Below are 16,069 nucleotides of genomic sequence, written 5' to 3'. Positions count from 1 at the left end.
AATTTAAGCTTATCAGATTTTTTGTAGTATTACATATTTTTTACTGAGTATAAGTAGTATGTAAAAATGACGTGAAAATAAAAATTGCAAAGTTTGCTTTCTGTGCAAGTTAAATAAGCATGAAGTCTCCAGACATGAAAATGTATTGCTACCTAATGTCTTCAATCTAACTAAAGTCATAATTGAAATTAGCTGCTGTGATGCCTGGGTGCCCACAGCTGGCATACGCCCCTTGAACTTGGGACATCGATAGTCATAGACCAAGATGGACTTGGGAGAATGAGGACACAGAACAACAAGATTGGTACAAACATGCAAAGTGCTTTTTTACTTTCACAGTCCATGTGTGTCCAAAGCAAAGTGCATTGCATAAGTTCAATAAATAAATAAACACATGTAGAAAAAACAAACAATCCAACAAACAGGTTAAAAATTCAAGTTTAAAATAAAGTCATGATCTACCCATAAAACCACCACAAGCCTAGTTGCATCCACCTAATACAGCACCTCCTGAGTGCCTCCTATCCCCTGAGCTCACTCCACACAGGGCATCGCCCCGGACTACTTGCCTCCTCTCTACAGTAGCGGCACTGTCACAATCCTGACTCTTCTTTTCCTTTTAACCTCCCAATCTCTCATTCCTTTTTTCTTTCTTTCTTTTGCTATCCCTTCCCTTGTCACCTCAGGTTATCTATATACTCATGTGGGTGCAGCTAATTACGACCCCACCGTGGAGTGCAGATGTGGAACAACTGTGCTGACTTAGCCTGCACGTTAACAGGTAATCAGCTCGCCTCCACACTGAACACCCCACTGACAGGGCTGCAGCCACACTAGTCCACAAAGCTTGAGGCCCCCTATTTTATCTAAAAACCTGCATACTTGTACTGACCCCTGCCACACATCACCATAGCTGCTTAAATGCTTTGGTTAATAAGTATACATTATTTAGGTCAATCTTACACAATATACTGGGCAAAACATCTTAGATCACCTAAGAATATTATTTTTAAAGTTGATCTTCTGAGCAGAAAATGCTGCAACACTACAGTATATACAGTAACATTAGAATAAATACAAATACACATTGATACAATAAAAAGCAACAAGAATTTCTTTTGTTTTTAGAGCAAGTCATTTTGTGTGGCCTCCATTAGAATGCAAAATTGAAGTAATTAACTCAGGTGCACTGCTGTGTAGTTGTCTTTCACGTGATCCTACAGTAAAAATTGGAAAATTTTTTGCAGGATTTACTATAACTTTTCTGTGGACTTTGGCTGCCTTATGTTCTTTTCTCTATTCAAGTGATTTCACACAGCTTCAATAACGTTTTGATTGAAGTTCTCAGGTGGCCAGTTTAATATGACTAGTTTTTTAATTGCAAATGTCCACTCCAAGTAGGCCTTTAACTGCCTATGTAGTTTTCTTAGAGTTCTTATCATGCTAAAAGAAGGTGATTTTGGCTGAAATGCACCCCAGTTATAGTTAGCACCATGCTTCACAGAAGGCTGCAGACAGGCAGCAATGTACTTATGTACTGCACTCTGGTTAATTTGTAGCTAGTTCAGCTTACAATCTAAAGAAATGCTTTCATTGGTTGCTCTTAATTACCCCATTATGAATAACTTCTGTGGTGTGCCCTGTAATGAAAAAAATTTCCTTTTATTGCCTTGCACTTGATGCTGCTAGAATAGACTGTGGTTTCCTGGCAAATTGGAACAGAATAATAATAGGTTTCAAATTTATTGTATCAATAATGTAAAAAAAGTTTCTTGCACGGCACTAAATGCCTGGCCAATAAATGGAGTAAAAATTGTACCTGTCCTCTGATGCACTTGTCCTATCTTCATATACTAATTCTGACTTATGCAATCAGAGTCATTAAGTTAACACTGACAAATATATACGTTAGGAGAAAGGTATTTGTGTTAGTTATTTCTGTATTTACGTTTCTTCTTTCATTTTGCATACAAATTAACAAAAATAAGTGTGAGTTATTTCTTCATGCCCCTCTCTGTTGGAAGTGGGTGTTGAGAAGAAACAGACTAAGGTGGTTTGTGCATGTGGAAAAAAGCAGAGTGTGTTTAAGTGAGGAGGCGTACTGAGATGGAGGTGGAGGGGATGAAGCCAGGAGAGGGTCCGATGAAAATGTGTTTAGATTTAGTGTCCGAAGATATGAAAAGATCATTTCTCATCCCAAAGGATTTGCAGGACCATGGAGAGTGGAGGAAAATGTTTTGAGGTGTAACCTACAAAATGGCTATAAAATAGATATGATGAGGATGATGGTGTTTGTATTTTTTAATCATGTAATAGTATGCATTAAGTTAAAAGTAAATGTTAAATTTTTTATCATTAAAACCTCAGAAACATAATATTACCAATTCAGAACTAAAGGAGTTAAAGTTTTTGTAAATCTGATATAATGGAAACATGAATCATATGCCATATGTCATTTGTTGTGTTTTTCCTTGCAAAAAGAATTAAAAATCTTCAGATCAGTATTAGAGCATTGAAGGACTCAAAGCTACCCTTTTATTACCTTGATAGCTTCACAATTGATTACTGTCAACAAAAGAGCAAAATGGCTCTGTTTATGTCTTTTGTCTTTTCCGACCTCTACCAATTGATTGGTGGGTTCAGGGGGGAGAAAGTGCAGGTTTAGCACCAAGAGTGTTGCCACAATATTTCAGCAGATTATCAGTGACCTTGCTGATAGTAGTAAAGATCCGCTGCTCTCTTGAGCCTGCACTGACGTCAAAGCAAGCCAGCCACAAAGGCACCTGTTCTTGTCCATGTTTTAGAAATGCTTTAGTGAAGCAAATTGTTTGGGTATAAGCTGTCATGTCTGGTGCACATATGCTGTCTTGAAGATGTGCCTGCAGAATGGTAGTGACACTCCCAGCTTTTGTTGTACCAGAGGTCAAAATTGTAGTTAGTGCAGAAGAGGAGTTTTTTTTTTTCTTTGATTATATAAAATCCATTTCCCAGCATGTGTGAAACTGAGCCAAGATTAAATTGTTGGAATAAAGTAAAGTAGTTTTATTTTGCAGTGTGGAGATTTATTGCTTTTGTTTTCTTTCAGGTCATGATCATGCATCTTATAACCAACTTTAGAGTCTATAATGTGCATTCTGCTGGGGCTCAAGAATGCCAGTGTCATACCGTATTCGTATTCATTTTAAACTGAATTGAGCAGCCAAGCCTAGCTGCTGTTCACTGCAGGAAAAACATAACATTTTCAGTTGTTGTGTTTTGAAACATTATTATTCCTATGTAAATCTAATCTTCTTTTCATATCTCATTTATTGAAGCTTTCATGAGGCCCTCACACTATTCTTCAGTCTGTAAATAATGCAAATTAAAGAAAATTTATGTCTCTACAAATGTGTATCATAGCTCACCTTTTTGCAATTTTCTTGCAGTCACCCATCTCTTCTTACCAGCCCAGCTGATGTATCCTCTGATCTACTTAACTATTATATCTAATGGTAACATGATCAATACCTCAGATTTTTCAACATGTTCCCATTGTGCCTTGGGCATTTTTTTCATCCTTGTTTTTGTCACTTAGCATAAATGATTAAAGTTACACTGTATTTGCATTTCTGAAATGCAGGCATCAGCAAATACAGCATACATTTAGCATATCTTAATAGCAAACCTTTATATAAAAATACATATTCTTTATCATGAATTTGTACAGATTTCATGCGTCTACCTTCTTTTTTTTTCAAGCACAAGTAATTGTATTGTCCTCATTGTTACTCTTATTATTTGACAGTCTTGGACTCTTTTTGCTTGCTATTAGTCTGTTTTACGTTTGTGAGATGTAAGCTCTATTGCCCTACTATTTTTGGCAGTATTATGCTGTAAATTGTTCTGCAATCCAGTTGTCTAAATCTACCAAGGTTATGAACAATATTAAACAGTGTAATTTTAATTACAATATTGCATGCAGCTGGAGTTCATTCTTCCAATAAAAATCCAAATGCCTGAATTTTGAAAATAGCACAAGAAGTCTCCATCTAGTGTTTGACTTTGTAAAATGCAGTCTGCTTACAGTACGATATTTTAGGTAGATTTTAAGTTGGTGTGGTTTACTGGTCTTTTGGAGAACTAATAAAAAGTGAAGGACAAATTTTGGTCTGTGGCTTCAGCTTATTCAAGACATGTATGAAATCAATAAGAGAGACTGTAGTGAATATGCAGTTATTATTGGATTGTTTACTGTATTTTAGTGATTTAATACCTGATGTATACCTTGTGTAAAATAGTATTTCCAGCACTGTTCAGACTTGGATATTGTATATTGAATTTAATCACGTAATCTTTCAGCAGTTTTTTTATATTCTTTTTGGACGTTAATATTCCCCCTTGGGATTAATAAAGTATCTATCTATCTATCTATCTATATTCTTTTAAGTGTTTTGTCATTCAGTATTAATAATAACAAAAGATAGCTAACAAGGATATCCATCCATCCATCCATTTTCTAACCCGCTGAATCCGAACACAGGGTCACGGGGGTCTGCTGGAGCCAATCCCAGCCAACACAGGGCACAAGGCAGGAACCAATCCTGGGCAGGGTGCCAACCCACCGCAGGACACACACAAACACACCCACACACCAAGCACACACTAGGGCCAATTTAGAATCGCCAATCCACCTAACCTGCATGTCTTTGGATTGTGGGAGGAAACCGAGCGCGGAGGAAACCCACGCAGACACGGGGAGAACATGCAAACTCCACGCAGGGAGGACCCGGGAAGCGAACCCGGGTCTCCTAACTGCGAGGCAGCAGCGCCGCCACCGTGCCGCCCTAACAAGGATATGTTTTTGTATAATTAAAAAGTTTCTAAAAACATTTTACAGTACACATGACATGAATTTACATGTTAAAACCTGAAAAAATATAGTTTCACCTCACATGAGAATGTATGTTAATTTATTTTATCCAGTTTAGGTGGTATTAATAAGTTGGCATAGAAATACAAAAAATATTTAGGATGCAGTTGCACTTTGTTTTTTAAACTTCTGACAAGATATAACACCAAAATAGAGAAACTTATTTGAGGAAAAAGCTGTTAAGTGTTTCATTGCAGTGAGTCAATATTATTTTAATTTTATTTAAAGATTTCATGTGTAAGTTTTAGTTGATCTGACTTTATCTCTGTTCTTTTTTCCTTCAGGTTGATATCAAACAGTGTCATTATCTTGTAGATCTTGATATTGAAACTGAGACACCACGAGAGCCACGTTATGCTGCCATTAAGGATGAATGGACTGTCGTAGCATACAAGCTCTTCCTTGATTCATCAAGGTTAGTAGTCTTTGAGGAGCAAAACTTTTATTCAAAATCATATTTCTTGATTTCTGTAAAACAATTTGTGTGCTAATGTATTAATTTACCGTAATTTTGCAGAATTATTTTGTGATTTGCTTATGTTTTATCCTTTCCCCTTATGTGAATTTCCCCTTGGGATTAATAAAGTATCTATCTATCTATCTAAAGCAGCAAAAATGTAACTTTCAACTTTAGATATATAATAGAGCCAAACTGTCCTAGACATTGTTAGCTGGGTGTGGGTCTGTGTCTTTTATAGGTTTTAAGTCCAGGGTTGAGAAATATGTGTGTTTTACATTGATGACACCTTCACTACTAAAATACTATTCTTTCTTTAAGTACTCTAGCATCCCTAGAGTTTCAAAACTGCACAATATTTTCTTTAAGTTGTTTCTGATGATGCAGTAGCAGTTAAAACATACTGTAAACTGCCTATATATAAATTTTCTACATTATTACAGTTTTTTATAGTGAATTTGATCAGATATTTTTAAAAATGTTATCCTTTATATAGATGATGATAGTCTAAAAATGAAAACTTTTTTTTAAATTGGGTAAAGTAATTAAATATGTAGTTCTCAAATGTGAAAGTTATCTTCTTCCTTCACATCGAATATGACTCAATAAACATATTAGGGGTGATTGTTTTAATCCTTTTGTTAACAATCTGAATAATTTAGGATAATTTAATCCTGTAAATGTTTCTAACTTCTGGCTTTCCATCAGAATGAAGTTGTTTGCGCATTGATTCATATCCATAATCAAAAATGAAAATTCTCAGAAATAACAAAATTGATGTCTATCAGCGTGGAGGGATTTTTAAAGTCATTTAAATACCATCAAATAATGGCCAAAGACATGTTTTTCAAAGAGAGAAAATCCGGCACAGTAGCCAATCCTCCAACATACTGGAATCTGCAAGTTGTTCTTGCTTCAGGTAAAGTCAGTGTTCATGAGTCAGCCAGCAAAAAAGGTACTGGCAAATAAAGATCCATAGAAGAGTAGCAAGAATAGAATACACTAGTTATTAATAAAATATTAATAATATCTGGTTGTTTTCAAACTCCACATGAATTTTTAAATTGTTGCAGAATGTACCCATAAAGCGCTGTTGCCTTGCATTTAGGAGACTCGGGTTCACTTCCCGGGTCACCCTGCGTGGAGTTTGGATGTTCTCCCCGTGTCTGCATGGGTTTCCTCCCACAGTCCAAAGACATGCAGGTTAGGTGCATTGGCAATTCTAAATTGTCCCTAATGTGTGCTTGGTGTGTGGGTGTGTGCCCTGCGGTGGACTGGCATCCTGCCCGGGGTTTGTTTCCTGCCTTGCGCCCTGTGTTGGCTGGGATTGGCTCCAGCAGACCCCCGTGACCCTGTAAGTTAGGATATAGCGGGTTGGATAATGGATAGATGGATGTACCCATAAACTTAATATTGTACTTGCTGAGAGACTGGTAATGATGGGAAAAACTTGGAGAAAAACAAAAATGGCAGCAGATATAAATGTATAAAGTGTAAATATGAGTAGGACATTTCTTTTTCTGGACTTCACAGTACAAACAGTCCTTTTCTAAACTATTTGATTTATTTTTTGACTATTTTGGTCATTTGCATTTCTCCTTATTAACTGACATCTTATACCTATGATTTCAACAATTCTTAGACAATACAAACATCCAGAACTACTCTATATGTGTAGACAATGCAGAATAAATCAATTATTTTTTTATATTATTGAGCAGTTGTCTTTGTTAATTACTGTCACTTGGGTGTGTCTAAGGGTATGAAGAAAGTGTTATTTTTAACTTGCCATGGGTAATTTTTAACATTTTTGGGTCCATTGTCACTTCTATTTTAGCATTATTTTAATTTTTACCCTTATTGTGTTGTTTTTGTCCTTAGATTTGTCTGAAAAATCAGTTCCCTAAGATATATGCAAATTAATCAAGTAACGTTTATAGTTTCATTCACAATAAAAGCTATCATAAGATGGCGTCAGCCCTAATCACATTACACAACCTTTACAGCAATTTTTAGTCTTTATTTAGATAATCTTAAGTGAGTCAGTGACAGTCACAGTTTTCTTATCTACATGTGTTTCAATAACCCAGTTATTCATAGAAACTTGATTTCTAAAACACCATGTATACCCCCTTGTTCCAATTAGACAAATCAGATTATTGGCCTCTGAGAAACCTGATTAACAGAGGTAGATTAGCCCACTAATATTCCAATTTATTGGCCATGTTTATTCGGGGCTACTGGTAAGGATTTTGTAGTCTGCATGTGTCTATTACACTTTGCCAGCCTGCTCATGTGTTCTCTTTACACATGCTTTCAGCAGGCATAGGTAGAAGCATCCACAAAATGCATTTCTAGAGGCTAATGCTCTGGAGATCACATTATTCCTTCTACTAGCTGAAATATTCTGTCTCAATATTTCAGAAATCACTAAATTTATGTTGATGAGATGAATGTATAGTGCTAAGCTCAGCGACACAATCTTGAGAGCAGTAGGATAACATGTTAAAGAAACATGTGTTAACTAGTCGGCACTTTTTAAAGTAAAGAGTATCCTAACGCATATTTTGCTGAAGTAGAAATACCTGTGTTATTGGGTGTAAGGCAAAAAGCATATATACCAAGTCCTTTGCAGGGTTCAGTTGCACAACCAAACTGAAAAGAGTTTTCTATGAGCAATCCTGTAACAGAAACCTATAAATAAAGCGTTACTATGACATATTTATAAAACACAAAATGTTATCACAAGAGTCATGCTTATTTTGGAATTCATTTTGGCCAATCATAACATTTAACTCTTTATTTGAACAATTTAATGATGCCATAGGAGAACTCCAAACAATTACTTCTGCATGTAAATGCGGATTATTAAGAAACCAAGTTTCTGCCCTAACCTGGTTATTCATCTTAACCCTATTATGTGCATGCATGTAAACGCACAGAGTGTGCACCCTTGACTACCAGTTATGTAGTGTGATATTACTAGTGACTCAGTGATACTACTCTGCAACTCACCACAACAAAATTGAAACATGTTTGATTATTTCACAATTTGTAGGTGCAGCCTTTTGTGTGGACAAAGATTAAACCAAATAGTTTGTTGCTGGTCTTGCATTACAAACAGATCTACAGTGGAAAGCGGCAGGTCTGGAATGTATAGAATGTATTTTAAAGTGATGTGTCATATTTAAATTATTCAGAATGTATAAATATTTGCAAATGTCATTATATTAAATTTAAATAAGAGTAATTTTCAGATTGTACAGAATAGTTAATAGCTTGTTAGTACTGTTAATATAACAAGAACTGCTAGGTCAGCATTACATATGTACAACAATCCATTTTTAAAATAATTAAATAGAAAAAATTGGTTGTAAAACCACAAGAGAAAAAAAAAACTGAATGTTCAGATGAAGTTTGAATGTTATGATTGATGATACCACATAGACATACCAAAGGGAAAAAATGTCAATTACATGGCATAAGGCTATATGTGCAGATTGCATAGTAGGTTTAAAGGGTACTATTGTAGAATCAAGTAGAAGATTTCTAGCTTGTTGTAATTTTATGTAGAATAAATCACAATAGTTATTCTGAGGTGCAGCAATGTATAGCTTGGTCATTTAACTTGATGATAATTCTGTATTAGACAGGAAACCAGTGAAGTCTAGCTAGAAAAGGGTTTGATCCCAGTGAACACTTGTGTAGTTGTATATCAGACCTGTTGTTTTGGGCGAATAATTAATTCAGAAAAACTGTGCAATAAAAATGCTTCTTTACAGATTATTTACAAGTATGAAATGGAAAGACTGAAGCAGATGGTTACAGTATTTTATAGTAGCAAAGTTTTGAAAGCAAGAAGTTAGCATTTTATTGGTTTATGGCTAATACCTGTGTGTGGTTTTTTTTGGGGTTTTTTTGGGTCATTTATTTGTCTCCCGTGGTATTGTGACATGGTAGCATTATTTGCTATAATAATTAACCATTCTTTGTGTGGTCACGTCTCTGAAGGCCTACATTACACAGCACATTATAAAATTGGTTATAATATTCATATAAACAATTAAAAGATAGAACTGTGGATTTCAGGACCTTATCTAAAGCTGTTGATTCAGAGCTTTGCTGCTGCTCCTGTTTATGTGGGAATTTCATTAAGTCCTCAGGGCAACAGGAATGTGCTCATTTGTAAGTGTGTTCCTACTTCTAAAAATACTAGGGGCCTGCTCGCTTTACTCGCCCACCCCCGTGTTTGGTTTTCCGGATATACAATTTAAAGAGATTGTTATTTTCATGGGAATTGTTACATATGCATTATTTTCACTTTTATTTTTTAAAAACTTTTGTAAAAACAATACTTGTCCTTTATTTCTGGCCACGGGCATGGTTACATCTCTTTCTCGCAGGACGTATAACGCTGCTCGCGTTGTGAAGAGTGGGCAATTGAACGCGCGGTAAGGAGATGCCGTTGGATCATCTGCTGTCTTTCTGCTGCTGGCGAGCTGCCTGTTCTGGTTGTCGCATGTCGTTGCTGTAAGAGCTGGGAGCACATGATGCGTGTCTGCCAAAAGCAATCCAACAACTGCTAGGTTAGATGTCCGTGGACTTGTTTTAAATTATGGCTCACTGCCTTGTCTCGCGTGACGTTGTAAAAACAATACTTGTTCTTTTTTACCGGCCTGGGGTGTGGTTAAATCGCAGGACATATAAAGCTGCTCGTGTTGTGAAGGGGGTCGATCATTTTAAAGCCTGTCCAGCCGCTGCCCTTTTTGCCACTTCGTGTCTCTGCTGCTCGCGTTCTGAAGAGGGGGGTTAGGGTGGCTGAACACATGCAAGGAGAAGTGGTCGGATCATCTGCTGCGTGCTGCGTGTTTTGCAGGTCGCTTGTCATTGTTTTAAGAGCTGGGAGCAAGTTAAAGTGTCTCTCTCGGGACTTCAAATTGTCTTCTGAGAAGATCACATGTTGTCTCCCTAGTCTACCTACCCAAGATTTTTTTTTATAATAGAGAGATATTATTGCCTTTAAAATATATGATAGAAAAATATTATCATTAATCAGAAAACTGGCTTGTATTGAGTGAGATTCATGAAAAAAATGTTAGTAAATGGTTCAACAAAACAGCACTGTTGAGATAAATTGGGAAACTGCTAGATTATTCTCAAGGTTAATGTAGGAATCCGTGGGGCACTTTACAAGTGGTAATCTATAATTCTGTTGGTTTCATTTGTAATATTTGAAACAAGGTCAATGTGACTTGTGTAGGGCCACTTAGAGAGTCTGGGATAGAGATTAACAGCAACTTTATAGTATTTGGTTAAAATGTTTTTTATCTTTCTGCATTAAGTGTAGCCAGCATGACTAGTTTGGGAATTGTTATACATGACCTAATAAGAATTAAACTCTCCTCTTCCACCTTACAGATCTCCATTATTGGTTGCATGCCTCTAAAGGGACCATTCTAGAATCGTAATTTACACATCTCATTGGTGCTGGATTTCAAACTTTTAATGACAGCTGTTGCTCATTGAATTTACCTACCACACTTTAGTTTGTTAATTAGTATTATTTGCCTTGATGTTTATGTGTTATCAGGGTTTATAATATACATGGCCACTGGGTTCATTGAAGATGATCTGGACTGCTTTCATTACACTTACAAAATTCATCAGATTATCACTTCTCACACTGTGAGCAGAGAAATGGGTATGTGCAAGTCAAGTCATAATTGTAATACTACTCTGGACCCTTAACCCCATGAGCTGCCTTACAGGATGATAGTGAGATATTTGAAAGATAAGTCATGATGGTACCAAATTAACTCTTTGCCAACTCACTTGCTGTCTGAAGCCCAGCAGATGGGCAACTAAATTAAACTCTCTGTGTTCAAATTTGTAAGTAATTTGGTCATATAAAGTATGCCAGCACATAATAATTATCATCCACTTTCATACTACTCTGGACCCTTAACCCCATGAGCTGCCTTACAGGATGATAGTGAGATATTTGAAAGATAAGTCATGATGGTACCAAATTAACTCTTTGCCAACTCACTTGCTGTCTGAAGCCCAGCAGATGGGCAACTAAATTAAACTCTCTGTGTTCAAATTTGTAAGTAATTTGGTCATATAAAGTATGCCAGCACATAATAATTATCATCCACTTTCAGTCCCTGCTAATCCTGATTAGAGCAATGAAGTAACAGAAGTAATGGAACAATCTTTATTTCAGCAATTTTAAACTTCTTTTTAACTGTGATCAAAATAAATAATTTCTGTGGGACTGCATTTTTTTGTATGTTGGCTTTGTTATGCAATCCACATGCCAAGGGCAACTCAAGATACTTAAGCTGCAATTGCAAATAAGAAGTTTGTCATATCTATAAAGTTTATCAATACTCTAACTGGCATTAGGGCATCGACTAAATCATTAAGTTGCCTATTTTGCCTAGTGTCATTCTGTCTGTGAAGTCATGAATTCTGCTGACCTTTGCTACAGCAAGAAAAGCCTGTTTCTTTAGGATTCTTTTACACTTGCTGGATGATTTTACACTGTGCCTTTGGGAGTAATTTTGTCAGGCAGCCACTCCCAGGAAGATTCGCCACTGTTCTAAGTGTTTTTAATTTGGAGATTATGCCCTTTGCTGTGGTTAATTGAAGTTTCACAGTCTTAGAAATTGCATTGAATCATTTTCCAGACTGATAGGTATATACAATTATGGGTTTGTTGAATGTTTGGCTCCAATGATGAGGGTCAAAGTAAGTAAGGTTTATAAATGATTAGAGCTGCTTGTAATCAAGCCTGGCTCTGTTCAGTCAGTGATTCTAATTATCATTTTAATTTGGTTGGTTTAACAAGAGGGAAATGACATTTTCACACAGTACCTGTTGAAATAATTTAAATAATATGTTATTAGGTAATTAATTAATTAACTGATTACTTTCTCTTTGGAACAAATAAGGTATTTATCTAAAACAGGGGTTCTTATCATTTTTTTGTTACATGGACCCCTTTACCTGTCAACTAAAGGCCACAGACCCCTTCTAAAAATAATGTTTTTAAATGCATAAAATTAAAATTACCAAGGAAACAAGTTACAGTATATTGAAATACAGATCCATAATGAAAAAATATATGATATAGTAATATATATGCTTCTTTGTTAACACATTAAATAACAGTACATTTAAAATATCTACTTATGTAGCATTTTCATGTGACATTTTCATGCAATGCTCATTTTTCTTCAATACTGTATGTCATATAACACGTCTGTATGTCATTTTTTTGTCTTCATTAGGAGAATACAACAATGATACTCTCATGACAATACAACCAATTTAACATGCATATGTCAAGCAAAATACCATATATACATCCACTACGCAAAGAAAAGTAGTAGTTCAGTTGTGTATTAGCATCAAATAAAGCTTATGTAATGGCACACACTTACAAAATTCATTTGCTGACAAAGTCATAACTGGTGATCATGCAGGAGAAGTCATATTCCTTCCTCATATTAAGTTAGATACTGGCAATACTTCAGCAAGAAGATTACCATTCATCTTGCATAGATTACCATTTCCAATGGTTTTATCATTTGTTATAACTATAAATAAATTTCAGGTCCAGAATTTTGACCTTGTTGGAATATACCCTTGGACCAATAGTGAGGTATCGGGGAAGATTTGAGCCACCATAGGTGGCCGGGTGGGCACACCCGACCCCCCCTTGTAGGAAAGTTATAAAGACATGTCAGTGTAAAGACTGTTGTTGTTTATCTTGAATAAGAATATTAAACTATGGTATGGTATTTGACAGGGCAACACTCATGTCATGTTAGACATCTAATCAATTTAAATTTTTTGGCTTCATATGAAAATCCCAGTTCACAAAGATATATTGTTGCAAATGGAATCAAAGCTTCCATAGCTCACTTTACAAGAGGATAGGCTTCTTTAAGGGAACATCAGAATTCTCCAAGATTTTTTGAATTAAACTCCTATTGTAAGTTTTTGTCCTTGGATCAATGAGTTCATCTTTGGTTAAGTCAACATCTTTGAGGATCCATGGTTCCATTTTCATGCCATCAAAATAAATATAATTTTTAAAAGAGTTCTGTAATGTTTCAAAGTGTTTCGCAGATATACCTTTTCAGAAAAAATTGACAGAGAATTTTTTTCGATTTCAACTCCATTTTGGTAAAGTTCTTCCTTCAACATTGGAATGTTTGCAAGAACGTCAGCCTCTACTCTCTTCTTCCATATTGGTTACTTAGCCAGGAATTTTTTTCAGTTGCATCCGTATTGGTAACTTCACAGCCTTGAATGGAAAGATTTATCTCATTCATATGGTGAAAAATATCTGCCAGGTAAGCCAACCCATGGATAAAATCATTTCTTTCAAACTGTTCCAAGAGTGGGTTCTCTCTTTCTTCCAGAAAAAGTGAAACTTCTGCCCTTAGTTCGAGCAAGTGCTTCAAGACTTGTCCACTTGAAAGCCAGTGCACTTCTCTGGTTTAAAGAGAATTTGTTAGGAGAGTCTTTGTTACTAGTGCATGTCTATGTAAAAAGAAATGAGTGACAAAACTTGAGGAGCTTCTTTTTTCACTAAAGTAGCAAAACCAGGTGTATTACCAAGCATCACAGGAGTTCCATCAGTGCAAATATTCTTTCCAGTCAAAATTTTGTTTGAAGAAAAAAAAAAAACAAAACTTTACCATTTTGAAAACGTCGACAGCCTTCATAGTTTCCATACATGTAACATCGAAAAGGTTAAATAGCACACTTCAACAGCTATCTGAACTGTTAGATGTGTGCCTGGTTTACATTCGTAGCCACCATGTCTATTTGTGTTAAAAGTGGCCAACTTACAAAAAGTTAAGAAACTGACTGGTTTTGTAAAACTTTAACAGACATTGAAAACAACTAATTTCCTTCCACTTATTTATTAACAATCAATTGTAAATAGGGAAATGCTTGAATGTAACACAATCACTGGTCAACCAAAGTGAGAATGCTCAACTTCACTATAGTCTGTACACAGCAGGACTGCTATATAGCGGCGGGTCTAATAACTGCCGTAATTTCAAAGTAAGCAATTTTTTTGAGAAATGCATCATCTGTAATGTGATATGAAAATTTGTGTCATTTCTATTGGTGACCACAGATATAGCTAATACTATTGTAATTTGTTGCATACATTCATAAGTGAAGGAAATGCTAAATTTCAGTTAAAGGTTAAGGAAAATAAAGATAATGAGCTGATTTTTTCCCATCCAAGCTTATGGACCCCCTTTAATCTTTGGGCTAAGAACACTTGATCTAAAGGGCACCCCACTAGACAGTTCTCTTGTTTGAAGTCTTGAAAATATGTAAAAATAAATTGTAGTAATTTAGGAAATTATAAAAGAGAAATTTCACAACATTGTGTTTAGAAGGACATTGCCATTCAACTTAAATGAATTAAAAGTACCTTTGTATGGAATGTACTTTATTGCCTACAGTTTTTAGTCCCTAGAAAAGGTTAGTTTTCATTAGTAAATAAAGCTTCATTTAAAAATGACGAGTTTGTGGAACAAATTAATATATTTCACAATTGTGAAGAAATAACTTTGACATCAAAAAATTAGTGTTATCCTATAAAATATCAGTGATATCAATAATGGCAACATTGTTCTTTTATTTCTGGCAGGTGATCTAAAATATTAATTGTTTTAAACATTTTGGAAAACAGTGAACTGTGAGCGTGAGGTAAATTATAGTGCAACTAAGTATATTCTTATGTGTGTGTGCATGTTAGAGTGGCTGTTCATGCTTCTGTATTTATGTCTGTATTATGTTCTTGATGAACTCATTTTAAAGTAACAGTCTTGATTCACTATACTAATTCTGTCCATGAAACTCATGTTCATGCCATGTGTTGCTCAATCTTTTCCATTATAATTCCTTCCATTAATTTACTTTTTCCATTAATTTAACACAGAAGACTTGTATTTTAATATGATTATTTCAGATTGAATACTTTAAAATTAGTAACAATCTTTTTTCCGTTAAAAACATAGGTTTGAAAATAGGATTTACTTCAGTCTGAAAACCTAGTTGAACCTCTTCTTGCAGTGATAAAAGAAAAATCAAAACTGTTCCTGTAATTTTTAATATATATGCAACATATTGAATCAGATCTTGAAGAAATAGCCCAGATTCTTTCTATCCTTTATTCTATGCATTTGGACTCCCTCTTTAATTTAAACCACAGTTCGTCAAACTAGAGACTGAATTTGCCTTTGGAAGATGTTTATTTTATTTTTAGTTCTACATTTCTCTGTAGATTTTGAAGTGTGATTAGAGTCACTGTCACGCTAGATGTTCACCGTGTGACCAAGTCTCATCTTTCTGGCTGACGAGCAAGGTGTCTGGCCAAAATATCCAGTAATTTAGTAGAGTGCACTGACTTAAACTAGTAAACCAGGGACCAATGGCTAAAAACATCCCATTGCAACATCAACAATCTATTGCTGTGTCTAGTGGTAATGTCTAAGCAGGAGCTAATTGCATTCAGTCAGCTAATAGGATGTGTCAAACTCTTTTTATTTCAATGTTGTTTCTTGTTGTCAGTTAAAATTTTTCTATAGGCAATTCAAGGCTTGTCAGAAAGGTTATTTATTGGCCAGAATTGCTGTCACATGGGCTGATTGTGTAGTGTTCAA

At 35.4% G+C, this 16,069-nt stretch overlaps 1 protein-coding gene across 3 annotated transcripts in view; it reads left to right on the top strand.

Moving 5' to 3' along the window:
- alg9 (ALG9 alpha-1,2-mannosyltransferase) overlaps positions 1-16,069 on the top strand; it is a 191,810-nt gene that overhangs the window by 106,080 nt on the left and 69,661 nt on the right. For all 3 annotated transcript variants that reach the window (XM_039763958.1, XM_039763957.1, XM_039763959.1), the window contains exon 9: positions 5,194-5,324. In XM_039763958.1, the coding sequence (XP_039619892.1) occupies positions 5,194-5,198 (5 nt within the window). In that variant the 3' untranslated portion in view covers positions 5,199-5,324. The remainder of the gene's footprint in view (positions 1-5,193; positions 5,325-16,069) is intronic.

Source organism: Polypterus senegalus, chromosome 9 (genome assembly GCF_016835505.1).
Source record: "Polypterus senegalus isolate Bchr_013 chromosome 9, ASM1683550v1, whole genome shotgun sequence".
Taxonomy (NCBI): domain Eukaryota; kingdom Metazoa; phylum Chordata; class Cladistia; order Polypteriformes; family Polypteridae; genus Polypterus; species Polypterus senegalus.
The sequence above is the reverse complement of the archived record's forward strand: the minus strand, read 5'-3'. Positions and strand labels throughout refer to the sequence as shown.